Source organism: Pollicipes pollicipes, unplaced genomic scaffold (assembly GCF_011947565.3).
Source record: "Pollicipes pollicipes isolate AB1234 unplaced genomic scaffold, Ppol_2.1 Scaffold_1493;HRSCAF=1756_pilon_pilon_pilon, whole genome shotgun sequence".
In the NCBI taxonomy this organism is placed as follows: Eukaryota; Metazoa; Arthropoda; class Thecostraca; order Pollicipedomorpha; family Pollicipedidae; genus Pollicipes; species Pollicipes pollicipes.
In genome coordinates this window covers 1-26,994 of record NW_023595947.1, presented here as the reverse complement: position 1 = coordinate 26,994, position 26,994 = coordinate 1, and the positions used below count along the sequence as shown (strand labels likewise).

Here is a 26,994-nt window from a genome sequence, read left to right as displayed (position 1 = left end):
GAGGTGGACAAGGCCCACCAGGATCCGGTGGCGGACGTGGCACACCAGGGTCCGGTGGCGGACGTGGCACACCAGGATCTGGTGGTGGACGTGGAACACCAGGGCCTGGTGATGGACGTGGCACACCAGGGTCTGGAAGACCTGGATCTGGGGGTGGACAAGGTCCGTCAGGTACTGGAAGACCAGGATATGGAGGTGGGGAGGGTCCGCCAGGGTCTGGTGACGGGCAAGGATCGCCAGGCTCTGGAAGACCCGGCTCTGGAGGTGGACAAGGCCCATCAGGATCTGGTGGCGGACGTGGCACACCAGGGTCTGGTGGTGGCCGTGGCACACCAGGGTCCGGTGGTGGACGTGGCACACCAGGGCCTGGTGGTGGACGTGGCACACCAGGATCTGGTGGTGGACGTGGCACACCAGGGCCTGGTGGTGGACGTGGCACACCAGGCTCTGGAAGACCTGGATCTGGAGGTGGACAAGGTCCGCCAGGTAGTGGAAGACCAGGATATGGAGGTGGGGAGGGTCCGCCAGGGTCTGGTGACGGGCAAGGATCGCCAGGCTCTGGAAGACCCGGATCTGGAGATGGACAAGGCCCATCAGGAACTGGTGGCGGACGTGGCACACCAGGGTCTGGAGGTGGACGTGGCACGCCAGGGTCCGGTGATGGACGTGGCACACCAGGGCCTGGTGGCGGACGCGGCACACCAGGGTCCGGAAGACCTGAATCTGGAGGTAGACAAGGTCCGCCAGGTAGTGGAAGACCAGGATATGGAGGTGGGGAGGGTCCGCCAGGGTCTGGTGACGGGCAAGGATCGCCAGGCTCTGGAAGACCTGGATCTGGAGGTGGGCAAGGCCCACTAGGATCCGGTGGTGGACGTGGCACACCAGGGTCTGGTGGTGGACGTGGCACACCAGGGTCTGGTGGCGGACGTGGCACACCAGGGTCTGGTGCTGGACGTGGTACACCAGGGTCTGGAAGACCTGGATCTGGAGGTGGACAAGGCCCACCAGGTAGTGGAAGACCAGGATATGGAGGTGGGGAGGGTCCGCCAGGGTCTGGTGACGGGCAAGGATCTCCAGGCTCTGGAAGGCCTGGATCTGGAGGTGGACAAGGCCCACCAGGCAGTGGAAGACCAGGATATGGAGGTGGGGAGGGTCCGCCAGGGTCTGGTGACGGGCAAGGATCGCCAGGCTCTGGAATACCTGGATCTGGAGGTGGGCAAGGTCCACCAGGATCCGGTGGTGGACGTGGCACACCAGGGCCTGGTGGTGGACGTGGCACACCAGGGTCTGGTGGTGGACGTGGCACACCAGGATCCGGTGGTGAACGTGGCACACCAGGGCCTGGTGGTGGACGTGGCACACCAGGGTCTGGTGGTGGACGTGGCACGCCAGGATCCGGTGGTGGACGTGGCACACCAGGGCCTGGTGGTGGACGTGGCACACCAGGGTCTGGTGGTGGACGTGGCACACCAGGATCCGGTGGTGGACGTGGCACACCAGGGCCTGGTGGTGGACGTGGCACACCAGGGCCCGGTGGTGGACGTGGCACGCCAGGATCTGGTGGTGGTCGTGGCAGACCAGGATCTTCGCTCCCAGACATCGGAGACGGATACCTTCTACCGGACAAGGAGTTCAAACCCCCGATCATTGGGTACGTTAGTGAGCCCCCAGATGTTCCGTTCCCTATAAGCCGGGCGACAACAGAGCAAAAGTCTGTTTTGGATAAATCTGGAGAAGAAGTGAAATCTCCTGGACCGAATATCCAACAGAGCGTTAGCCCACGTGAGCGCAAGTCGCAAACGCAGACTCAAGATGGAGATGATTTACCTGGACTGAAAAATGCACAACAGTATTCGAAAGATGCTAAGCCTGAGCTCGCTGGCGGCACAAGTCCCGCCGCTGGAAACGAATACACCAGAAAAGCACCGGCCGGCTCGGAAGTCGGGGGATCTCGACGAACCTTTGCACCTGGTGACGCTCAGATCTTGTTGGACGAAGACGAGGCATCGCCTTTCCCCTCCGTTAAAAGCACACTACCCTCAGAGCGACCAGAATCCGTCCAAGTCAGCAGCAGCAAGCCTGAGCTTGATAGCAATATGCCGCTTCCCATACCTGGAGACGGGGAGGAGGACGGAATTTCCACGGCCAAGTCACCTGGCGCTGTCCTCGGAAGGCCTTTGGCTGCCAAGACGCCCGAAGTCGCTGGAACGTCCCCCGGAACACCAGCCGCCGAAAGTCCTGTCCCTGAGCTTGTTAGCAATATGCCGCTTCCCATACCTGGTGGCGAGGGAGAGGACGACTTTTCTCCGGCCAAGTCACCTATCACTGTCCTCGGCAGGCCCTCATCTCCAGTCGCTGGAACGTCCCCCGAGACACCGGTCGCCGGAAGTCCTGGCGCTGAGCTCATCAGCAACATGCCACTTCCCATACCTGGTGGCGAGGGAGAGGACGACTTTTCTCCGGCCAAGTCACCTATCACTGTCCTCGGCAGGCCCTCATCTCCAGTCGCTGGAACGTCCCCCGAGACACCGGTCGCCGGAAGTCCTGGCGCTGAGCTCATCAGCAACATGCCACTTCCCGTACCTGGTGGCGAGGGAGAGGACGATTTCGGAACACCGGTCGCCGAAAGTCCTGGCGCTGATATAATACCGACTGAATATGGTCTGGGAGACGCGAAAGTGCCGAATTCCGTCATCACGGCGCCTCAGATTGCAAGTACAACGCCGGAACTTGCAGCTGATGAAGAACAGAATCCTGCAAGACCTGCGACTACTAAAGACGCGCCCAGTGAGAATGCTGAAAATGTGGGTGTCTCCACACAGCCCAAAACAAAACCAGTCTCACCAGTTCCTGAACAAGGCCCAACAGCTGAGATCTCCGAAAGCAAAAGCGGCACTTCGCAACCCCCCAGATATGGTGTTTCGAACAGCTACCTGCCGCCCAGTTCTGACTTCAAACCACCCCAGTCTGCGTACGGTGATCTTTCCCCGCCGACACCTGCCAAATCTGACAGACCCGATACAGCAAAAATTCCAACCTCTGAGAAATCGCCGGGCAGAGAATCATCAAGCTCGCCGGGCACTGGAGGCACCCCAGACACTCCTGGCAGCGGAGGATTCCAGGGTGCACCGGGCAGAGGATCACCAGGATCACCGGGTACTGGAGGTACCCCAGGCGTTCCTGGTATAGGAGGCTCTCTGGGTGCCCCCGGTAGAGGATCACCAGGATCACCGGGTACTGGAGGTACCCCAGGCACTCCTGGCAGCGGAGGATCCCGGGGTGAACCGGGCAGAGGATCACCAGGATCACCGGGTACTGGAGGTACCCTAGGCGTTCCTGGTATAGGAGGCTCTCCGGGTGCCCCCGGTAGAGGATCACCAGGATCACCAGGCACTGGAGGTACCCCAGGCATTCCTGGCGTCGGAGGATCCCGGGGTGAACCGGGCAGAGGATCACCAGGATCACCAGGCACTGGAGGTACCCCAGGCACTCCTGGCAGTGGAGAATACTCGGGTGCCCCGGGCAGAGGATCACCAGGATCACCGGGTACTGAAGGTACCCCAGGCACTCCTGGCAGCGGAGGATCCCGGGGTGAACCGGGCAGAGGATCACCAGGATCACCGGGTACTGGAGGTACCCTAGGCGTTCCTGGTATAGGAGGCTCTCCGGGTGCCCCCGGTAGAGGATCACCAGGATCACCAGGCACTGGAGGTACCCCAGGCATTCCTGGCAGCGGAGGATCCCGGGGTGAACCGGGCAGAGGATCACCAGGATCACCGGGTACTGGAGGTACCCCAGGCGTTCCTGGTATAGGAGGCTCTCCGGGTGCCCCCGGTAGAGGATCACCAGGATCACCAGGCACTGGAGGTACCCCAGGCACTCCTGGCAGTGGAGAATACTCGGGTGCCCCGGGCAGAGGATCACCAGGATCACCGGGTACTGGAGGTACCCCAGGCACTCCTGGCAGCGGAGGATCTCGAGGTGCACCGGGCAGAGGATCACCAGGCTCACCGGGCACTGGAGGTACCCCAGGCACTCCTGGTAGAGGAGGCTCTCCGGGTGTCCCCGGCAGAGGATCACCAGGATCAACGGGTACTGGAGGTACCCCAGGCGTTCCTGGAAGAGGAGGCTCTCCGGGTGCCCCCGGCAGAGGATCACCAGGATCACCAGGCACTGGAGGTACCCCAGGCACTCCTGGCAGTGGAGGATACTCGGGTGCTCCGGGCAGAGGATCACCAGGATCACCGGGTACTGGAGGTACCCCAGGCACTCCTGGCAGCGGAGGATCTCGAGGTGCACCGGGCAGAGGATCACCAGGATCACCGGGCACTGGAGGTACCCCAGGCACTCCTGGCAGCGGAGGATCCCGAGGTGGACCGGGCAGAGGATCACCAGGATCACCGGGTACTGGAGGTACCCCAGGCACTCCTGGCAGTGGAGGATACTCGGGTGCCCCGGGCAGAGGATCACCAGGATCACCGGGTACTGGAGGTACCCCAGGCACTCCTGGTAGCGGAGGATCCCGAGGTGGACCGGGCAGAGGATCACCAGGATCACCGGGTACTGGAGGTACCCCAGGCGTTCCTGGTAGAGGAGGCTCTCCGGGTGCCCCTGGTAGAGGATCACCAGGATCACCAGGCACTGGAGGTACCCCAGGCACTCCTGGCAGTGGAGAATACTCGGGTGCCCCGGGCAGAGGATCACCAGGATCACCGGGTACTGGAGGTACCCCAGGCACTCCTGGCAGCGGAGGATCTCGAGGTGCACCGGGCAGAGGATCACCAGGCTCACCGGGCACTGGAGGTACCCCAGGCACTCCTGGAAGAGGAGGCTCTCCGGGTGCCCCCGGCAGAGGATCACCAGGATCACCAGGCACTGGAGGTTCCCCAGGCGTTCCTGGAAGAGGAGGCTCTCCGGGTGCCCCCGGCAGAGGATCACCAGGATCACCAGGCACTGGAGGTACCCCAGGCACTCCTGGCAGTGGAGGATACTCGGGTGCCCCGGGCAGAGGATCACCAGGATCACCGGGTACTGGAGGTACCCCAGGCACTCCTGGCAGCGGAGGATCCCGGGGTGAACCGGGCAGAGGATCACCAGGATCACCGGGTACTGGAGGTACCCTAGGCGTTCCTGGTATAGGAGGCTCTCCGGGTGCCCCCGGTAGAGGATCACCAGGATCACCAGGCACTGGAGGTACCCCAGGCATTCCTGGCAGCGGAGGATCCCGGGGTGAACCGGGCAGAGGATCACCAGGATCACCAGGCATTGGAGGTACCCCAGGCATTCCTGGCAGCGGAGGATCCCGGGGTGAACCGGGCAGAGGATCACCAGGATCACCGGGTACTGGAGGTACCCCAGGCGTTCCTGGTATAGGAGGCTCTCCGGGTGCCCCCGGTAGAGGATCACCAGGATCACCAGGCACTGGAGGTACCCCAGGCACTCCTGGCAGCGGAGGATACTCGGGTGCCCCGGGCAGAGGATCACCAGGCTCACCGGGCACTGGAGGTACCCCAGGCACTCCTGGCAGCGGAGGATCCCGAGGTGCACCGGGCAGAGGATCACCAGGATCACCGGGTACTGGGGGTACCCCAGGCGTTCCTGGTATAGGAGGATCCCCCGGTGCCCCGGGCAGAGGATCACCAGGATCACCAGATACTGGAGGTATCGAAGACACCTATTTCTATGGAGGATACTCGTATGCCCCGCCGGGCCAAGGATCACTAAGATTACCGGGTACTTTAGGCACCCCAGGCACTCCTGGCGGCGGAGGATCATCGGTTGCTCCAGGCGAAGGACCACCAGGCTCACCGGGAACTGGAGGTACCCCAGGCACTGCTGGCAGTGGAGGATACAAGTATGCCCCGCCGGGCAGAGGATCACTAGGATCACCAGGTATTGAAGGTACCCCAGGCACTCCTGGCAAAGGAGGAGCTCTGGGTGCACCGGGCAGGGGATCACCAGGATCACCGGGTACTTTAGGCACCCCAGGCACTCCTGGCAGTGGAGGAAACCAAGGGGCCCCGGGCGGAGGATCACCAGGGTCACCGGGGTCACCGGGTACTGGAGGGGAATCCACACAGGGACAGCGACCACGACCCCCGTACAATGAGCCCGACTCGAGACTAGGCCCGCAGCCGGCTGCAGCCAAGCTGGAGCCCTCGCCCCGCCGTCCCCGTCCACCTTTCTCCCAACCGGAGACACCCGTCCGCGTCCCAGCTCGTCCAAATCGTCTGCCGACCTCTCCGCGCCCGAGCCATGGCGGATCGCGGCCCTCGCTGCCGCCCTTCGACGCTGACGCCATGCCTGACTACGAGCCCAAGTTCGGCATGCGGCTCGTGCCGAAGACAAAGAGGCCGACGGTGGAGCAGGAGCTTGAGGAGTACCTTGGCTACCTTCCTCCGCTGGTCTAGACGTTTCTTCGCGATGGTGTGAAGGCGTGTGGAAGGGCAGGCTTCTCATTAGACCGTGAGAGCCGTACTGACCCCTGGCCTCCGGCTGTGCTCCGTGGCCAGAATGGTCGGTATCGATAAGTGTGCTTAACTCGTATTCGCGTTAACTTGCTAATGACTGCTTGCGTCAACCTATTTTTGCTCGCTTTAAGCGTGGAAATAAATCGAAAATAAATAACGAACTGGATATTTGTGTGTGTTTGATTGGTGACGTGCCGGACATCTCCGACAACTCAAGGCCACCGCTACCGCGCTGTCAAAAATGTCAAAGTTTTCGCCCTATATATTTATCGAGCAAATTTTTAAACATGCTTTGATGCCGTCAATTCGTTGAAATTGCAACTACAAGCAGTCAGCTGCTATGCAATCCGGTTTTTCGGCCATCAGTCAAACGCTGACAGTCGATTGGTGTGCCTCTGACTCACAAGCCTAATCCACCGGGTCGGCCCGTCCGCCTGCCTAATCTCCGGATGACACGATGCAACTCCTCGAATAACCTTGGCCTTTCACCTTTGGACCACCTTCCTGGAAATCCTGTCATGCATAACGTTCCTCATTCCCAGCGGTGCAGGCAACGTCGGCCGACTCGAGCAGTCTTCATCACGGCGCGGCTGCTAATCCGATGTTAGCGGACGTCTCCAGCGGGAATCTCGCCGGAATCTCGCCGCCCAAGGTCGTGCAGCTCCGTACCGCGCCGGATCGTCGTCGAACGGCGTCTGCGGAGATGTCGTTACGCCCCTCCGGGCCCCGGCTCAGTCGGCTCAGCGAGCCGTCCTCCCCCGCCGCCCTAATCGGCTTTGGGCTGTATAGGGCGGGGCTGCGAGCCGCGCGGTTTGATGGCGACGGTCGCGTGGCGGCGGGCCGGCCTCCGCGGCGAGCCCCAGACCAGCGTCAGGCCCTGACGGGATCGGCACTCACGGCGCGGCCCTGGTCAGCCGTCGCTGTGGTCGTGATGGCGTTGGCGTTGTCGTGTTACTGTTGCGGCGTCACGCTCGGGCGCCGCCAGATCCGCCACAAGGCAGTGACGTCAACGGCCGTCTGTTGCAGCCTGCAAGCAGGACGGGGATATCATAGACATCGAATGCAACAGCTGCACCTGCATCAACAAGTTCCTGCTGTGCTCGCAGGAAGAGTGTCCCCCGGGTAAGTCTAGTAAGAGAAAGCTGTCGGTTTCGGGATTGCAATGCTTTATGATCTTCTGGCTCTTAGACGCAAAATATCGTGAGATGAGGCGGTATTTGTTAGGAATAAGCATGTTGCGGCAAACTCCAATCTCGCGTCACTAATATGTCACGAGTCAAATCAGCGGGATGACGACTTTCGCTGATCTTTACAGAATGTCACAAGTCAAATCAGGAGGATGACTTTCGCTGGTCTATATAGAATGTCACGAGTCAAATCAGCGGGATGACGGCTTTCGCTGATCTGTACAGAATGTCACAAGTCAAATCAGCGGGATGACGGCTTTCGCTGGTCTGCACAGAATGTCACAAGTCAAATCAGCGGGACGACGGCTTTCGCTGGTCTGCACAGAATGTCACAAGTCAAATCAGCGGGACGACGGCTTTCGCTGATCTGTACTGAATGCAATACAAACGAACGTAGGAAAGCAACAGAGCTCAGGACCTGCTTTTGCTGACGGCTGGTGAAGCGGCACACCCTGCCAGGCGTTGTAACACCAGGCATTATCGGGAGCAAGGAGCTAATATGAGCGTCCTCATCTCGTTCGTCGTTCCGGGATCGCTGCTGTTCTCGCCGCACAGAGGCCATGGCGGCGTGATGTACCGTTCGATAAGCCATAGCATATTCACTCACTGCGTGGTCGTCGCTACTTCATTTCAGTTAAGCCCGGATTCTGCCCAAAGCTCACCAAAGGATACAAGGGCAAATGTGTCGAAGAGTGCACCAGCGACTACGACTGTGAATCCGACAGCAAGTGCTGTAACACGGGCTGTGGTCATACCTGTCAGAACTCAGGTGAGTCACGAGTGTAGGTGTTCCGCTCCGAGCCCAAACAGCTCTGCGGGTCACAGTGAGCGGTGGTGCCGGACATTTCGGTCATTTGGCCGTTTTTGATTTGTCAGTTCCGAAAAATGTCACAAAGGCCCGACTTCTGGACCATTAACTCATTTGATTCTCATTTCGTTGCGGATGATGCCGAACGATAAATATTTTTTAGACCCATTGCCTTAAACTCTAGTTCAATCAGTTATCAATTTGACAGAGAGCATCACTTCCCTGAAAACAGAACTAAGCAGCTAGATGCATGCTCGACTTAACATTTCCAGTCTAGTCAGTGTCATCGTACTCTAAATGTTATTTGCACAGCTCAATTTGCTCGCCGATTTTGCGGATTGCTTAGTAAAAATAAAACAAGTGAGTCTCGCGAAAGCCGGAAAGTGGGTTCTCACTTAATGATCTCAAGGGCACGACGCACTGCTTAGGTGCGAATAGGCACTGCAACCGTTACGAGCTCAGGAAAATCCTCAGGCCATTCGGCCAGCATGGGAACATTGCTCAACAGCAAGGATGTTGGTCGGATACCGGTGCATGGCCGCTGGCAGACCCAAGGCGTGACGTAAGGCAGTGGTGCACGTGCAGTAAGACGAAGAGAGTAAGGCAATGTGTCGTTGTCAGAGCAGATCTGACACGGTCCGGACGGCGATGTCAGACAGTCTGGGATTACGAGATCCGAAGTCTATGTTCTTTGCAGCTCTGGATACCTTAAATTTGTTTCACTGTTGTACATTTCAAACGTTGCACTCTTTGATTAAGCCAATGATTAAAATCGCATAAAAGGTACTTAGCAAAAGGTTCTGCGGTTTACTACGCCACGACGGTGACACAGCTTCCCCGGATCTTGCCTTTCAAACTGCGCTTATACAACATGCAGCGGCGATTACGATTTAGTTTAGAGCGCATCGGTTGCTGTAGGCTTGTTTGTTTAGGTCGGCTTACAGTAATGACAAGCATGAAGTAGCCACTAGTTACTTAGGCTTGCAGGACGCAAGGAATCTGTGTCGAGCGCATATACACTTCCTCCGCGCTCACAGGATCAGTGTCACCTGTTGAACAGTGCCGTAAATTGCTCCGATCGGGAGGGCACAGTTCACGCCTTATCTGGTCCACTTACTAGATAATGCCGGCGCACGTGCTTCATCTAACGTGGCGCCGTTCGTTAGAGATTGCTGGAGACGACTCATCACCCAGGTGTTCCGTTCTCACCAAACATAACGCAAAATGACAGCAGCAGCCGGAACACCCAATAACACCTATCGACCACCACCTAACGTGGCGCCGCCTGCCGAACAGTGCCGGTCCCCACCTAACGTGGTGCCGCCTGCCGGACGGCGTGCCGACCACCACCTAACGTGGCGCCGCCTGCCGGACAGTGCCGGAGGTCGTGCATCCGTGCCGGACGGTGCGGTTCCGCTGCGGGGATGAGACCCGGTGCGCGGCAACGCGCGGCCTCTGCCAACCGGGCAAGACGTGCCCTCTCTCGCCACTCTGCGTGAGCCGGACCGCGCCATTCTGCGAGAGCTGTCCTCCGGGCAAGGTGTGCGTGCTGCAGAAGCAGGCGTGCCCCAGCGGCGGCTGCTACCGACAGCCCATCTGCGTCCAGCTGTACAGGTACTGAGCAGACCGGGCGGCGCGGGGTGCTGTGGAACGCACCACTGGCAGTGGGTCACTGACGCTCACCGGCAGGTGGGCTTAGTAGTCTCATTGGAAGGGTCTTGACATGTCCTGACCCTTTGGTCTTGCCTTCTTTGTTACGGACGCGGTGTGCATGGTCTGCTTGTGTGGGTGATATTATGAGATTGGCTTATCTTTATTTCCGTTTTGGAACAAAGCGGTGTTATTCGAGCCTCCAAAGATTGTTCAAGATGTGTCTTCGTAATTATTGAGCTAAGTCGTGATAGGCTAAAATTTTTAATTGTGTATCTGATGGCTCGAGGTAGATTTGAGAGGAATTTTCAGCTCTTTACATGAAGCTGAGCTCTATGGCATTCAAGTGAATTCAGTTGGCAGAATTGAACTCTGATTTTATTCTTCACAGGTTTGTTGATGTCTGCAATGCTCCTGGTTATGATATACCAGAGTATTAACACTGTATGAGGGCGATTATGGCGCAGCACCACATCATCCGTTCTCCGGTGTTAACAGTTAGGCATAGAAATGATGCGTGCTATTTGCTATCACTCGATTTTTGTTTCACAGTTAGCTCCCGATGGCTTGTTGCGCAAATTAACTTATGGAAAAGTAATTAAACGGAGTTTAGATTCAATAATCACGTCGAACATTTCCAAGCTGTCTGTCGACACACGTTCAGGTCGGGGTGGTGGTCATTTTGCCCTCTCCATGCAAAGTTTTTCAGAATTATTTCCGAAAGCCGTGGCATAGCCACGCACAACTTTGCTTCGGTATAAGAAATTGAACAGGAGGTGTTTTGGCATAAACAATGGGGTAATTGCCCTGTACTGTCGCTGACCTATGGCAGGTCAAAGTCAGGCGCTGAAAGCGAAGACGGTTCCTGGGGAATCCTCCAACAGGATGTGATAACGGAGTGTTAAAGCCATGCATCTCTGAGATAGTCTGAAAATCAAATAATAGAATATGGAATAAATACAATACCTTTCGACCTTATGGCATACATGATGGTCAGATTGAGGTAAAAACCAACCTGCTTTTTATTAGGAATGCTGCTCCGTGGGTAATTTCCAATGCTCGATTCAAATTAATTAGTCCCAGCGACCGCAGCACACATCTTCCATGAACATCTTAAGGATCAGAGTTAAGGGTTAGATTAGGGCACTGACTTGAAGTCGTCCAGGTCAATGGTTTGTCTTAGGAGCAATGCGCGTAGCGTAATTCTGGACGCTTATTCAAATAAAAACAAAACCAAAACAGTCTAGTAAGTTTTTGGTCACCATGACCTTCTTAAGGTTAACAAGGTCATTAACCTGAAATGAACATCATTGGCCTTTCGCTTAGGACTAGTATCCAGATTCAAGGCGGTTACATGGGGAGGTCGGGGAACTTTTGAACACCGATCTAGATTTCGACCTTGTGTGACCAAATGTGGCTCGAAGAACATGACCTAGGAATCTTAAATTTTGACACAAGCGAATTTACACGCAGGGCAATCCATCCCATGAATTTGGTGTCTCTAGTTCCGTTGATTTTGAGACCTTAGGGCGGTGGTCAAATTGACCGCCCCCCCCCCCCCCTCCAACGAGCGCGTGGTATTCAGTCGGCCAGCCGGGCGCGCGACAAAACTCTTAACGACTAAAACTGCCATAACAGTGCCCAAACTCTTATTCATGATAGTGTAAACGATCCGGAACCCCCAACTCCTAAAAGCTCTGCGTGATAGTCCATCATCCTTTTACATTCAGCTCTTCTTTCTCTCTCTTTAGCATGAATTGACAAGACACATTGGCTTCCATTATATATATTAGATCTCATGTCCACATGTAGATTAGATCCCGACAAATCGCCTAAGCCCACTCCATAGTATCCATAACCGGCAGCTTAATAACATCCCAGGAAGGTCGATTTAGATGGCAGTTTATGGCAGTTTATCGTATTATGGCAGTTTATCGTATTATCGGCCGTACTGGATTAGGGCCAACCCTCTGTTTAGGTCTCCCCAGAACATCGTTGCCCTGAAGTGCGCGGTCCCAGTGCATAATTCGCGCTGGATCAGTTTCCGCGCTGTCAGTCTATAAGACCATGCGCGTTCATATAGGAATCTCGGGTCATCGAATACCCATGACAACCAGGACTGATATTTTGCTTGCCCACAGTGACGACACGATATTCGAAGAGGATGAAGAGCTCGAGCTGGCTGTAGTGGCCAAGCAAAACCCCAAGAAGTTCTTCTGATTTGGCATCCGCTGAAGCGACGACATAGCAGAAGACGACGAAGTTTATTTATTGATAGCGAGTGTTTTGGCGGTGTGCGGTGTCAATGACACGGTTGAATTATGAGCTCTCCCGTAGACTGTTGGATACTGGGCTTTTCGGCTGACTTAGCTTTCTCTGACCTTTGGTCATCGCGCCTGAATTTACTTTAGTGACGACAGTCCTGCGCCGAAACCTGGTGGTGCTTCATTTTACGCCTTCATAGCCGTTTAGAATCTGGTTCTTTTGCCCATTGGGCAACGCAGCACTGTTTTCTTTTATCGGGCATTGCCATCGTGGAGACCGAGAGGAATGCCTGCAATCGAGGCGGCAAAGTATTCGCACGAGAGAGTATGGAATAAGCTAGCATATTAAGGGAAACATATTTTAGCTGCTTTGTGATACGTCAAAAGTCACTATAGTGATATCGTGTGCACTGACTATTTCTAATGCCCGCTTGCCGGCGCACTAGAATGTCATCCACCGAACATGTTACCATTTAAAAAACGTGTTACAATGCGTGCATATATTTATCAATATCTAGCTCTGGTCACAGCATAGTGTTTATATGTGAATGTCGCGGCACGGGAGAATACGCCGAGGAAAAAAGTGAACAAAAGGGAGGCTGTCTTAAGAGTAATTTTCAATATAGTTTTGCAATAAGCCGGCTTGTTTGACGAAACTTGGGTCATCCCATGACAAACCAACAGCGGATAACTGCATGTCAACATGGCCCCGTTCGCGAGAATGTTGCATCAATTGTGAGTTTGCAAAGGCGACCCGTGTAGAAAGAGACGATCTGTTTGGGTTAAACCTCCTTGTCCCTCGCGACTGGCTTCGGGATGAAGGCGTGGGGGATATTGAAGTGAACACAGACGCCTTGCTCCGACCCGTCCTGCTCGGTTCCTGCAATGAACCCTTTGATGGGGAGACGAACAAGGATTGAGCTAAAACTGGAGAGCCCCCACCCGTGTGACCTCGAGCAAGGCCCCGGGAGCGTCTGGTAACAGCTGGGGACAGCCCAGATACCTGCCGATTCCCCTCAACCCTACTCACGTTTACCCGTGGGAAGTCCCTTGACTGGGAAGCGAAACGTAGAGACGGAGCAGGGTCTTTCATCCCCTCCCTGCCGCGTCCCCGTCCCGGGCGCCTGGAGCGGAAAGCCCTGCTCTGTCCCCGTGGGGGACCCCTGAAACGGGACGTCAGGGGGGGGGGGGGGCGCGGCTCTTGATCCTGCTGGCTGTGCTGGAGGGTCGGATCGGGACGGGACGACGCCGATGGGGACGGGCGCGTCGACGGCAGCCCATAAAGGCCACTGGGCTCGCTCGGCACGTGAATCGAGAACACATCCGCGTCCGCGCCGAGTCCGACGGCCACCAGGACGGCGACACAGGCGAGGACTGCGACCGAGCTCATGGTGCCACCACGCCCTCCACGACCCCCGCTCGCGCGGCTGACCGGACTGGACTGACAATGCGCCGATCGTCACGTCCGGACCCTTTTTATAACCCCCGCCCCCATCCCCCTTCGTCCGGCGCCGTGACGTCATCGGAGCGTTGCCGGTGACGATCGGTGACGCCCTGTGACGAAAGCGGCGTTGCCGGACGCGGTGTGCAGTGATGTACTGACACGCCGTGGGAACGGTACGAGCATGGGATGCTGAGACGCTAAGGGGCCGCTGTTCTGGGCAGCCTGTGATAAGCTCAGGTCAAGGCAGGGACCGTGTGCCCGCGTGGGGTCGGAGCGCGGGTTGATGTGCTCATTCAAGCGCCTGAGATTACGGCAGGAGGCACACGGAACAGGCGTGCACTGGGCATGGATCACCTGCTTAACTGGGCGTGCCTTTGATGAGACCCCAAGAACAACTTAACTTCAGTTGGTTAAAAATGCATGTAAAACATAAATTATTCACCATTATCCACTTGTTATTCATTTCGACATGCGTGATATTGGTTAACTGCCGAAAATCGGAACGAGAACATTAATTGAGTAAGTAACTAACACTAGGACACAAATTTGGACGGCAGAATATGCGTACCTAAGTTTGGAAAAGAACCCTGCGTAGAAAAGTGAAATATAATTCAAACCTTCAATGCAGTCCCATGTTTTGATGAGGCATGGCGCATTCAAAGTATTCGAAGCCCCGAAGACCAATTCAAGCAGCTTATGAAGAAGATACCACGCTTAGTATGCTCCACCGCCTTGCGTGCTATCCCATTCATTGGCCACGGTGTTTTGCGTCCATCTCTGAAGCGTAAAAAACCTAATGCACGCCCAAGACTGGCCGCTGTGTGTGCACCATGACATCTAAGACCGTTCTGAGAGCAGGTGTTTTCACACACAGAGAGCAGAGAGAGAGCAGGTGTTTTCACACAGAGAGCAGGTGTTTTCTGCAACTCACGCGCTGAATCAATAGACCAGTACAGTTGCTTGCGCCGACTCACACATCCATGCAGATCCAAACGGCCTCATGTCTTGGCAATGTACACAATCATGGCATGGGGATGGTTGTGATGACCGAACGGCTCTGGGCTAATCTCTGTTTGCCGCAACGGTCGAGGCCTTTCCCGCAAAGATCAGTCGCTTCTAGAATGTGGTAGGAACACAGATAAATTTGTTCCAGAAGAAAAAACTTAAACCACGTGCGAGGCTGTCATTTTCAAGGTTTGTATTCCTCTTGAAGGCGAACGTTTGAATGTCATGCCTCCAAATTTGGTGGCTAGATGGGACCATGTAATGTGATCAGTTGTGGCAAATTTCAAAGCAATCAGAGGAGTCTGCGAATGTGTGAAAACCGACGTCGAATGTGACATTTTTGATTTATAGGTCACATTTTGGATATCGTACAGTCACATGGCACATCATATGATGGGCAACGGCCAATTACATCATAGGAGATGCATTGTTCAACGCTCCTTTGTCTTGGTGGCTTATTGCGAAGCTTTTTTATTAATGTCTCGTTTTAGAGATATGTCATATATCCCATAGTTTGAGAGGTTTTGGAATGCGTGAATGGAAGTGTCACAAATTGACACTTGGTGAAAAACCGTATATATACACAAATTTCGAGGTGATCAAAGGAATCTCTCATCTATTTAGTTCAAAGCCGTCATTTTCAAGGTTTGAATGCCTCTGGAAGGCGAACGTTTGAATGTCATACTATAATATTTGGTGGGTAGGTGGAACCATGTAAGGTGATTATTCGTGGAGAATTTCAAAGCAATGAGAGGGGTCCACAAATGTGTGAAAACTGACATCAAATGTGACATTTTTTATTTATACGTCACATTTTGCGTGCCGTACCATCACATGGCACATCATATGAGAGACAACGACTAATTATATCCTAGGGGATGACTTGTTCAGCATTGTTTGGTTTTGGTGGCATATTACGACGCTGTTTGTGTCGTTTTAGAGATATGCCATATATCCCATTGTTTGAGAGCCTCTAGAGTGCGCGAATGGAAATGTCACAAATTGCTACGTAATGAAAAACTGTGTATGTACATAGTACACATCTGTGCCAAATCTCAACGTGATGAAAGGAATCCCTCTGCCTTTTTACCGACATGAGGTGTATATATGTTAATACGTGCAAGACAGTCATTTCCAAGATTTGAATGCCTCTGGAAGACGAACCTTTGAATGTCATAATGTAGTATTTGAAGGCTAGGTGGAGAGATGCGATGCTAACTTTTTTGCAAAATTTCTAAGTAATCAAAAGAGTCTGATTTTGAGTGACCTTGAACTTCTATGGTTGTTTGCGGGCGTGGTTTTAAATGTCACATTTGAAAAATGTGATTTTATTAATTGGTTGCTTTGTTCTACCAACATACCAAATTTAGTCAAATTCTGTCGAGTCCAGGCAGGTTCACTGGATTCACTAAGCAATGACCTAGAATGACCTTGAACTTTGATCTTTTATAACTCCTTTGTTTTTGGATATCACACTTAGTGTCTTATATATTCATCAGTGGCATAATTAGCTCTATCTGTGAGCTAAATTTCATTGTAATTTGTGAGTAAATCGAACGCGACACGGTTTAGATGAAGGACGAGGCTATTATCTATGAGTTTCTCGAGAATTTTGGATATAAACGTCAAAATACTGAAAGGTCTGTAATTATTTACAAACTTAGAGTCCCCACTGTTAAAGATGGGTTTAGTCACGGTTTTTAAAAAATACCTTGAAATATCCCCGGTGCCAAACAGCTGTTGAAAAGATGGAGAGTTGCTTTGAGCATTACCCTGCAAAATAACTTGAATTCTTTTTAATTAATATTGTCTACTCCAGCTCCGACGTTGTTTAGTCTATTCATGACAACAACCAATTCCTCTTCACTAGTGAGGGGCAGATCCATTTCATTTTTCTACATTTGCGTAGATTGACCTGGACGTGGTTGAATGATGAATTAAGAATCTCGTCTTTTAACTTTTGTCCAACCTCGGCGAAGATGCAATTAAATGATTCCGCCATATCCGAATCATCTGTGATAATTTTGTCAATAGCCTTAGTAATCCTTGTTGGGTCTGCATGCTTTTGTTGTGTTGAATTCATGAGTGTGTAATGTTTTCCATGTTTCCTTGAAGTTGCCAGAATGCTAAATGAATTCATCACTAGTATTTATTTTTGGCTAGTCTAGGAGATGTAGCAAGGATGTTATAAGAAAAAGTGCATTTTGCTTTTTTAAGGATTGGGGTGGTTCAATTTCTGTTCAAAAAGCTTTTATGTGTATCTGACAGGAGAAGTGCAGGTAACAACCATGGTTTGCATGGGCTGGTTTTTTAGAAATGTGCCTCATGTGGGAGAACCTGGTGATCCCAGCATTGTAACCATATATAATTTGAATTATAATAGTATGGGGTTCTGGCTCATTTTCAATATCAACAAGATGATTAACAAGGAATTGTTTCAATTCTTCCAGCTTTCTTCAATCAAGTGTGGAAGTATGTGTTTTAACATCAGGTATGTGTGTGTGTGTGTGTGTGAGGCATAGTTCATCAAAGCAAAAGTAGGGAAATGATCTGACAGATCATGAGGGAGAATGTCTGTGTGCATCACTTTCGATAAGACATTGCAAAATATGTCATATAGAAGAGTATATGATGGATACCAAGATCATGTTGCCCAGTATATTGTAGGAAACAAGCCATTTGAACACATGCTAGTGAAAAATGCTTGCACATTAGGACTGATATCAAGTGAAAACAGATCAAAGTTGAAATCACCAGTAATAAATGATGCTCAGTACATTTTTTAAAGCCATATTAGGCATTGCTCTAGCTCTGAGCTTAAGTGGTGTTCATCAGTGTTGGGCTACCTATAAATTTGACAAATAATATTTGCATTATCACACAGTAGTTCAGCACAAACCACTTCAGCTGTGGAAAAAACAGGATTGCTAAGTTGTTTAGGATGAAGATGATCATCAATGTAAATTTCTCGTCCACCACCTACCCCTTTTGATCCACTGCAGTAAAAAGCTGGATAATGATGAGATTCCAAAGCTGCAGACAGCCATGTTTCAGATAGTTTCAGAGCATTGCACCATATGCGCATTTTGTCAGCAATCACATAGGTGAAAAGCATGCCTACGAACGGAGATGAAGCGGCAAGGCTAAACTACGTTAAGTGCAAAACAAGCTGCACAATTATTCGCGTATAATGTGCGCATGTATGCATGCCGGATAAGCTATGGGTGAAATGTACAGACCTGGCGTCTCTTCGTGTTGTGCTCCGCAGAATGTTTCATGAACTACAGTCCATTTCAGAACTACATTTGTATATCCCTGACCAGCAATGTGTTCAGTGCAATGCGAAGCACATACAGTGGCGTCAGGACTTGATCCTGTTCTGGGCATCTCAGATTTCCACATTCTGCCACTCCTTTAACGGTGTTCCCCACTTTGGTGCATGAGCCTTGCGTATGAAAGGTCGGAAGGAATTGCAATACCCACTGAAATCAAATACTCAGCATGGTGTCACATGTTGAAGTTACATTTGCATTGTATTGAGCTAATACATTTTTATCTCGAAAAAGAACGATGACCAATGGATAAAGGCTCTGTTACGCATCTCTTGACAGCATTAAGCTTCCTTTGTCTTCTCGAGCCGCTGCGTTTCCAACAGCCCCCTGAAAAAGCAAACAATTATTCACAAGCGCGGTGCCGTTGACACCCTGCCAAAGAACATGAACCGTCGTTTAGGATTTGTGCAGAATTCTTCCGTAAAATAGTGCTGCTCAAAGATGTCGCCATTATCATTGTTGTACACGGCTAACGCACGCTCGGGTGGACACGGTCAGTTTCCCCGAACGGTTTTCGAGAAAAATTTCCAAAAATACGCGGTGCAGCAGCCTAGCCAAACTTTGCATAGCTGTAAGCAACTAAAGAACAGACGTTTTGGTAACTTGCAAGGCTGCTGACTTATGGCAGGTCAGAATCGGGTCGTAGCTGTCAGGGAAGCCATTTTTCCAGGGAATTACTTGATCTGATGCAACATCGGAGTGTTCGACAAAGCCATACTTGTCTGACATAGGTTCTCGTACAATTAGGCAGTTAAATCTAGGATTACGACAAAGTCCATCGACTTGACATCCGTTGCAAAGATCAGACCGAGATAAAAACCTAGCAGTATACCAACTGAAGAGCTGGCTTTACAGGATAGTGTATGGTGCGTATTTCTATTTTTTATAACAGCGACCGCAACAGACACCTTTCATGGGGTTCTTAAATATCAGAGTAGGCCATTGATCCAGAGTGACCCATATCAACCTTTCGTTTCGGCAGCATACTGCTCAGCGTATTCCGTGGTGCTTATTCACGTAAAAATGTATAAGGCCAACAAGTTCATTGACCAGAATTAAACGCTAGTGATTTTTTTATTACAGCAGGTATCTAGGTTCCAGGCGGCTACATGAAAAGGTGTGACGACACTTTGGACACCCATCTGGAGTTTGACCTTGTTTAACCTCATTTGGCCGGAGCTTGCAAAACCCGAAGGTTTTTACCTAGACACCTCGAACTGACACAAGCGAGTTCACGTACAGACCAACCCACACTTTGAATTTGATGCTTCTAGCTCTCTTAGTGTTGGAGATGCTGGGGACAATTTGATCTCCACCCGAGCGTGTGATATCACGCCGGCCGCCGGGGGGGGGGGGGGGGGGGGAGCGTGCTGACACGCAGACATGGGATGGGGGTGGTGAGGATACGGGTCACGCTCATCCCGCTTGTTGCGCGTTCGCATGGACAAAGGCGTAAAATCGTTCGCATGTAGATAAGACAGTAGTATTAGACTCCTTCCTCGGATAAAAAGACAACAAAACAGGAGAATGGAGATGTAGCTGGGTTGGCATTTCGGCAACATGCCTTTATCAACACTTCTGCTGCTATTGTTTCGATAAAGACGTGTTGCAGGAATGTCAACTCAACTATGTCTCCATTCTCCTGGTTTTTCCGAGGAATGAGGCTAATACTGAGGTCTTATCTACGTGAATAATGCTCCTCGTTAATGCACCGAACCACTCACGTAATTTCCTGCGCATATAGATGGACGGGATTTTTCCGAATCGTGGGCATTACTGCGTGTAACTGTTCCATGGTGCACCTTGCAGTCGTGATCGCGGAAATCATGAGCCATGAATCGACCTGAGTCGCGCGATGATGATCTCACGATCCGGGCTCGCACTTCACTTCCGTGGCTGAAGTATCCAGACTTTGTGTCCACAGAATCTGTGGCTTCTATGCGCTTATTCGCTGACTGGATTGCATCAATATTTGAAACGGCGGATGACGATGTTTTTTCTAACAAGCCGTGTGCGACTTATCGCCAGTTTCTACCACACCCATTACAGCGAAGTTGTCAAGACAACTGCCGACAGTTTTGTACAAGCTTCTGCTTGCTGCTTTGTGCTCCAGGTAAAATCGGTTTGCAACTGTGTTCAGTTTGATATGGCAGTCCTGCATATTTGTATCAAGCCATCAACTCTTGTCCGTGATGATGGCGAGTGGCGTGCACCGTTCTTGCCAGTGTCGCTCCGCCACACAATAACTTCTGTATTTGGTCGACTTATTTCACTCTATTTTTTTATTAAGCATTATCTAGAGGCATTTACCGAAAGCGCTGAAACCGTAGTTCTCCATTTTCGGGAACTCCCAGCAACACGGCATTATATACACTGACCCTCTCTTGAGCCTCGGTCTAGTTCAATCGTAGGTCGTGTCGGATTACACGCGTGCCGTGTCTAATTCCATTTGTGCCTTTCCAGGCGTGCTGACCGAGCATAAAAGGCGACTGCTCTGGCTCAAGGCCGAATTTGACAAAATAATGTAGCTTCAGACCAGTCTTTTTTTCTTGTCATACTGGGCTGCCTGCTCACCTTTGAATGATAGTTGTCGATGTGCTGTGATGAATAGGAGCGCACGACATTGCCATGTACGCAGCTAATATGAACGCTAGTAAGAGGAAGCTAGTACGCTAGTAAGCTAGTAAAAGCAAGTATGAGCGGTCGATTAACAGAAATGCGTCATTCAAACACTGTTTTAGAACTCTAGAAGAACGTCCAAGGAGCTAGTTTAAACTAGAAATGAATGGTTTCAGGGACGCGGTCACAGTTTCAGACGGAGTAAGCTGATCGCGCCCTATGATTGGCCGGGTCATAACGTACTGCCGTGCAGTATCCACCATTGTTCAAATTATATTTGCAACCGACCTAAATATGATCTTTCCGACAGTATAGGTGTAAAGAAAATAACAGAAATCATGTAGTTCGGAGAACGAGATCAAGCGTCAAACTAGGTCACTATGTTATCCGAATTAGCCTCCAATATTATTTTGAACCATATTTCAGAAACATTTAGACATTCATAGACATTCATCATGAAGATATTTGTCATATACGCATTTAAAGCCTTTTGTACACAAAATAAGTGCCTTCGGATCCAGTTATTCCCAACATTATACTTCATGAAATTAAGCAGAAAGCCCATCATGCTTATTTTTACATACGACCGCTGCACATTTTTCTTCCTTGAATGTCGCACATATGTTTAGGAACGGTCGAAACTGGTTTGTGAGCGATAGTACGTATCTATATAGGCTGGAAGCACAACAACAAGGCATACATCTGTTAACAACAGGAACGGAGTATTGCATGGACTAAAATTTAGAGTACGTGACATGAATAGTGCCTCATGCCATTCTCATCTTATCTCATCTTATCACGCTTATCTTCTGTTCTTATACACTCAGTAAATTACACTTATTATACACTTATTAAGTGCCCACATGACAGAACCTTAGTTGAAACAGAGAAAACTGGAAGCGACGTTGACAGGCAAATTAGCTCATCCAGCAGCCACGACTGCAAATATTGCGTGCCGAAAATGGCACGTTTTGTATACCGTTACCCAAGAACAAGTAACCAGGAGTGCCTTTCCCTCTATCCCAGCGACGCAACAAACCGTACTTGAGCACCAGAAAACATAAAATCAAGTCGCGGCACTTCCAGCTGAGAAGAGGAAACAAACATAAAGAAGCAGACGAAGAGGTGGTGCAGACCCGGTAGGCATTGTGTTATGCGATAGGCAAGGACAAGTCATATATGAGAAGGCTTAAAGTAGTCATAGCCAAGGTCAGCTAATAACAGCACGCTATGGCCATCCAGTAAACTACAACCACTTGTTCACAGTGTTAGGATGGGATGTACAGACACACAAGTCGGAGGGGTAATTAACTGGTCATTTTCGTGCTGGGCTTTGAGCTGGATGTCCTGGGAGTCCACCCAACCAAGCGGAGATTGTTGCTGGGAGAGCTCCCGGAGCCAGCGCCGTGAATTTGGGTACAAGTGCATGAATATAGCGGTCCCAGGATGTGATTATGGAACATAAAGCAAGATTGAATATGAAGTGAGTTGCATATGCGCAAGACAAAAATTGCAATACCTTGACATATGTTGGTTACGTTAATATGCATTCACAAAATGCTTGCGGATGATCTTAATGATGCTTTCTGATGCAGTTATATCAGTTACTCCTGGAAAATATGGGATCATAATATCGTTTCACATCATAGGGTCAAGGCAAGATGTTTTAAATAGTCCATAATTGCGATTAGAGAAAGGTTGGCCTAGATGTTTTACACGCTTCATATCCATTTCATTTGATTCGTGGAGCTTGTATGTTACATCGAATGATGCAGAAGGCTGTGCATCTTGAAATTTGTGCATCGCAATTAACATTTGGAATTTAGCGATATTCGATAATTCCAAAATTTGGTATCGTTTAAAGGTTGTCTCAGATGTTTTTGGAGGGTACACGTTTTCCATCAGACGCACAACCCTTTTTTGCAAAACCACCAACCGGTGTAGTTGAGAAGCTTAATTTAACCCCAAACCAAGCAGCAATGATTTAAATAAGAAAGAATTCAAATTTTTGTAAAGTAGATATGACGTTTTATCAATAAAGCACCTAACCCTACTTATTATTCCCATATTTCTACTTAATATGCCTGCAACAAAATTCATTTGATGCATAAACTTAAGAGATTTGTCAATGAGCACGCCAAGGTGCTGGACTTTTTCCTCTTCAATAGATGAAGTATTAATTTGCACGTTTATTTGGAAATGCGAAAAATGGTAATGCAATGCTGAGTGAATGTTTTAGAAACGTTCAGTGAAAGAAAATTAACACTAAACCAGGAAGGCGTTAGAAGCAAAATTGCGTTGACGCGGTTTTGTAGTTTCACAATATTTTTGAGAAAAATCGCAGTATCAGCAGCGTGGGCGAGGCAAATCGTGTTACTGCTTAACGTAGGCAAGTCATTTATGTATATTGTAAATGGAATTGGGCCGAGAATTGATCCTGCGTGTACGCCCATCGTCACGTTTTTGAATGATAATAGATGAGTCCTGATTTTGACGACTTGAGTTCTGCCAGGCCAATAAGAAGAAACGGTTTCTTGAGATTTTCGTCGGATACCATATTTCGTAAGTTTGCCTAGAAAAAAGTTTATGTTGTCCGTGCCAAATGCTTTTTTCAAATCTAAACGCAGTCCAAGCACATATTCTCCGTTTTCAAAAGCCCAAGTGATAGTTTCCTGGAGAAGAATAAATGACATGCATGTACTTTGCTCATCCGAAGTCCGGACGGATTTTGGTGAATTGGGCGACTTTGCTTTAGATGAAGGATGAGTCTACTGCTTGTAAGTTTTTCGAGAATTTCGGACATAAACGGCAAAATACGGATAGGTCTGTAATTATTTACAAGTTTAGAGCTCCCAGTTTTGAAGATGGATTTCATCACGGCTTTGTTGAAAATGTCTGGAAATATCCCTGATATAAACAGCTGTTGAAAAGGTGAAGAACTACTTTGAGTATTACCCTATAAGACAACTTGAATGCCTGTATTTATGTCGTCAACTTCAGCTCCAACAATGCTAGATTCATTGATGACGAATTTATTCCTCTTCACTAGTGTGTGGCAGATCCATTTCATTTTCTGCATTTACGATGAGCTGGAGGGGGTTGAATGATGAGTTAGAAATCTTGTCCTTTAACTTTGTCCAATTTCAGTGAAGACGCAATTAAATAATTCTGCTATATCCGGATCATCTGTGAGAATTTTGTCATCAGCCTCGCTAATCCTAAGAGACTAAGAGGCACATAATAGCGAACAAAGGTCATTCACTAATTGCGACCCAGTGGTCAGGATCTGGATACCGCACCGATGAGTAGACAGGCTCTCCAACGTCACCGCCGTCGCGCGCCGCTGCACCGCCACACCAGTGGCCGGTCCCCATTCTGACAGACGCAAAGGGCGCCAGACGCTCACCGCCGGCGACTGGCATTTGCTCGACCGATCGATAGTCCTGTGACACCAAAAGTCCCCCGAAATGTCTACCCACGTGGCGGCCGCTGAGTCGAGTACACTCGGCCCGCAGCTTCACGTGGACGAGCGTGAAGCGCTTACAGTGCGCTGGTGTTTCGCCGCACGCAGTGGCCGCGCCGCTTGCGACCCGCATCTGTCTGAAAACGGCCAGCGGTATCAACTGTCTGAGAGAAGAAACTGGTGATTTTGTGAAACGTTCTATGGTTGCAAGAGTGCCTGAAGCATGGCTTTGAACCGTCGAGCACTTTCGGAATTGTGCTTCGTCGTTGTGGTACGGATTTTGCAGATCTTCACTCACTTATCTCCTTACTTCACTCCGGAGCCCCTCTCCTCTCCTTTACTTATCTCTCTCTCCCTTCTGTCAATCTCTCTTCATTCCCCCCCCCCTCTCTCTCTCTCTTTCTCTGTTTTTTTTTGTTTTTTTTTCACATTACCTACCTTGCTCCGTTTCTCATTCCAGCAAAACGCCTGTTTTTGGTGCAGACAACTCACATCCGTTGCATCGCATGCCTTAAGAACCATTGTCCGAGTGCTTATTCAACCTCGTTCCTTTACGGTGTGATAAATTAACACTTCTTAATTTTTCTTATTATTTTGCTGTAACATGCTCCTGAGCCTTATACCATCTAGGAATGCCGAATGAATCATTCGAAACAATCTGCAACCAGATCCTAGTAACCAGCCGGATACCACACCACCGGTTGTTACGAGAGGCGATCCTTCAGTGCGATGTGACGTTGGGACACGTGGTGTAGCCCGATCTCGGTGGTGCAGCCCCTGTCTCGGCAGATGCTGGCCGCAGCGGTGGCGGGCGAAGGGAGCGTGTTAGGGCGCCGCCGGTCGTCACCCCCCATCGCCAAGCCGTCCTCGTGTCACGCCCTTCGGGCCGCAAGCCATCATGGAGGTCCTTCGCGAGAAGGTCGACGACGTCAACAAAGGGTGACGGTCGCCGTCGGCACGTCATGTTTGCACATAAGCGTAGCAAGGTCTCAAGATGGAGGTGCAAACCCTTGCTGGAGGCAATTATTTTCGTGCAGCACCATATGCTTGATGTGTCAAAGTTAAAGAACAGAAGGAGGGGAAAGCTTAGGGGCTATGTGGTCATTGGTTAGGCAGAAGTTTGTGCACTTGGTGACTGTGAAATCGTTTAGCGCTAATGTACCTGTTATTCGCAATTTCACCGCATGCGCTGTCAGCTGTTTGTCATACTTGTGACTTCAGCAGCGACAGCCTTGTATCTGTGACGGCACCTGCCGGCCGCAACACTTAGTCGAACTCCGGCACTTGATTAGTCACTTGCGCGAATGGCGAAACTTCGTACGGCCAATGGGATAAGCCCAAGCACAAAACTCCTCAGCGTACGTATATATGCATCTATATGGTATCTCACATTAGGACATTGAAATAACAGAGCTGGCTTTGCCGTTTCATCTCCATTTAAGACTTCATCAGGAAAGCTTCGCTTTTTTGCCGCGCAAATTCACAATTGAAGGACAAAAATCATAAAGCGGTTAGTCATGCCTGTTTTAGCACCACAGCAAACACAACAGGGAAATGCAGGGAGCTGACGGTTCAAGAGCTAACACTATACAAAGATGGCATCATACAAGCTGCTGTGAACAGGGTGGTACAGCATTCTTCGTCGCGGAAATTTGCGCGTTTAGAGTTGCAGGGAATGAGGCAAATGCTGACCAACAATTACCCTATTCAGTCCACCGACAAACACACGCGACACAAGCACTTAACCTGTCCAAGCCCTACTGCGACTACACTAGACGTTACAGAGCACAAACTGTGCTACACACATGCAATGTCTCGAGGCCTACACGGTTGATGAAGACCGAAATCCCACGACACCATCCCTTCACTCGTGACACACTTCTGCTGAAGCAATGCAATGTGATGTACACTTGCAAGTGTTCCCTCGGAGACTGCGCGTGCCGTCCGGACTGTAACTACACAGCTGTCTGTTAGCGAGAGCTGGTATTGGTTGCCCCTTGCATTGCTATCGCAGCGTCACAATGTGGGCGTTGATGAATATTGATGCTTATAATTATGCCTTACATATATACATATATATATATATATATATATATATATATATATATATATATATATACCTATATTGATGTATGAGGGTGCTTTTTTATGCAAAGTTGTCGCGTATAGCACCAAATTTCATATTTCCTGCTCAATGTTTCAAAACGAAGACAACATTCCGTAACACATTTGCTGGCATAAATAGCTTCCATGCACACATACGCATATATCATTAGATTTTGAATCCATATATTTTGATATACACTGGTCGTTAAAATAAAAGTGACGTCGTTGTTTATATTCTTCTGAGATGCATTTCGATCTGGCGGATTAAGCGCTTGCCTTCCAATGGTTGTGATTGTTTAGGATAGAAGCAAAACTCCTTTCGAGTAAAGTCCAAGCAGACCACATTTCTCTCACGCTCTTTGCATGCCATCGACGTTCCATCAGCACCGGAACAGTCTCAAAACATGTAACCTAAATTACATTTATCACACCTGATAATGATAGGTAACACCCACCATGGCTTGTGATGAACTGACAAACTGACGGAATAGTCTAGCCTACCCACCGTAGCTACGAGGCGGAACACAGCGCTAGCGGAATTCTTTTCATTTTCCATTTCTAAGAACATACGATACGTGCTAGGCATCCAACGTGAAACACTTCGCAGCAAAATCATGGAAGACAATCTCGAACAGCTAAAGCGCCC

The 26,994-nt window shown here is 50.4% G+C and overlaps 2 protein-coding genes across 2 annotated transcripts in view; both read left to right on the top strand.

Annotated features, from left to right (window-relative positions):
• The window catches only part of LOC119097232 (neurogenic locus notch homolog protein 1), a gene marked incomplete at its 5' end in the record, with an annotated part of 35,807 nt that extends 22,791 nt beyond the window's left edge, over positions 1-13,016 (top strand). The window contains 4 exons of the mRNA XM_037220318.1: positions 7,497-7,592; positions 8,292-8,426; positions 9,842-10,079; positions 12,257-13,016. Of these exons, the coding sequence (XP_037076213.1) occupies positions 7,497-7,592; positions 8,292-8,426; positions 9,842-10,079; positions 12,257-12,335 (548 nt within the window). The remainder of the gene's footprint in view (positions 1-7,496; positions 7,593-8,291; positions 8,427-9,841; positions 10,080-12,256) is intronic.
• Positions 1,464-6,632, top strand: LOC119097341 (collagen alpha-1(I) chain-like). The gene has a single exon (XM_037220423.1). The coding sequence runs from the start codon at positions 2,097-2,099 to the stop codon at positions 6,408-6,410; it is 4,314 nt and encodes a 1,437-aa protein (XP_037076318.1). The 5' UTR covers positions 1,464-2,096; the 3' UTR covers positions 6,411-6,632.
• Positions 13,017-26,994: the final 13,978 nt, after the last annotated feature.

Excerpts from the sequence above, each read along its gene's own strand:
- LOC119097341 (XM_037220423.1), top strand. The coding sequence starts at position 2,097 with ATGCCGCTTCCCATACCTGGAGACGGGGAGGAGGACGGAATTTCCACG.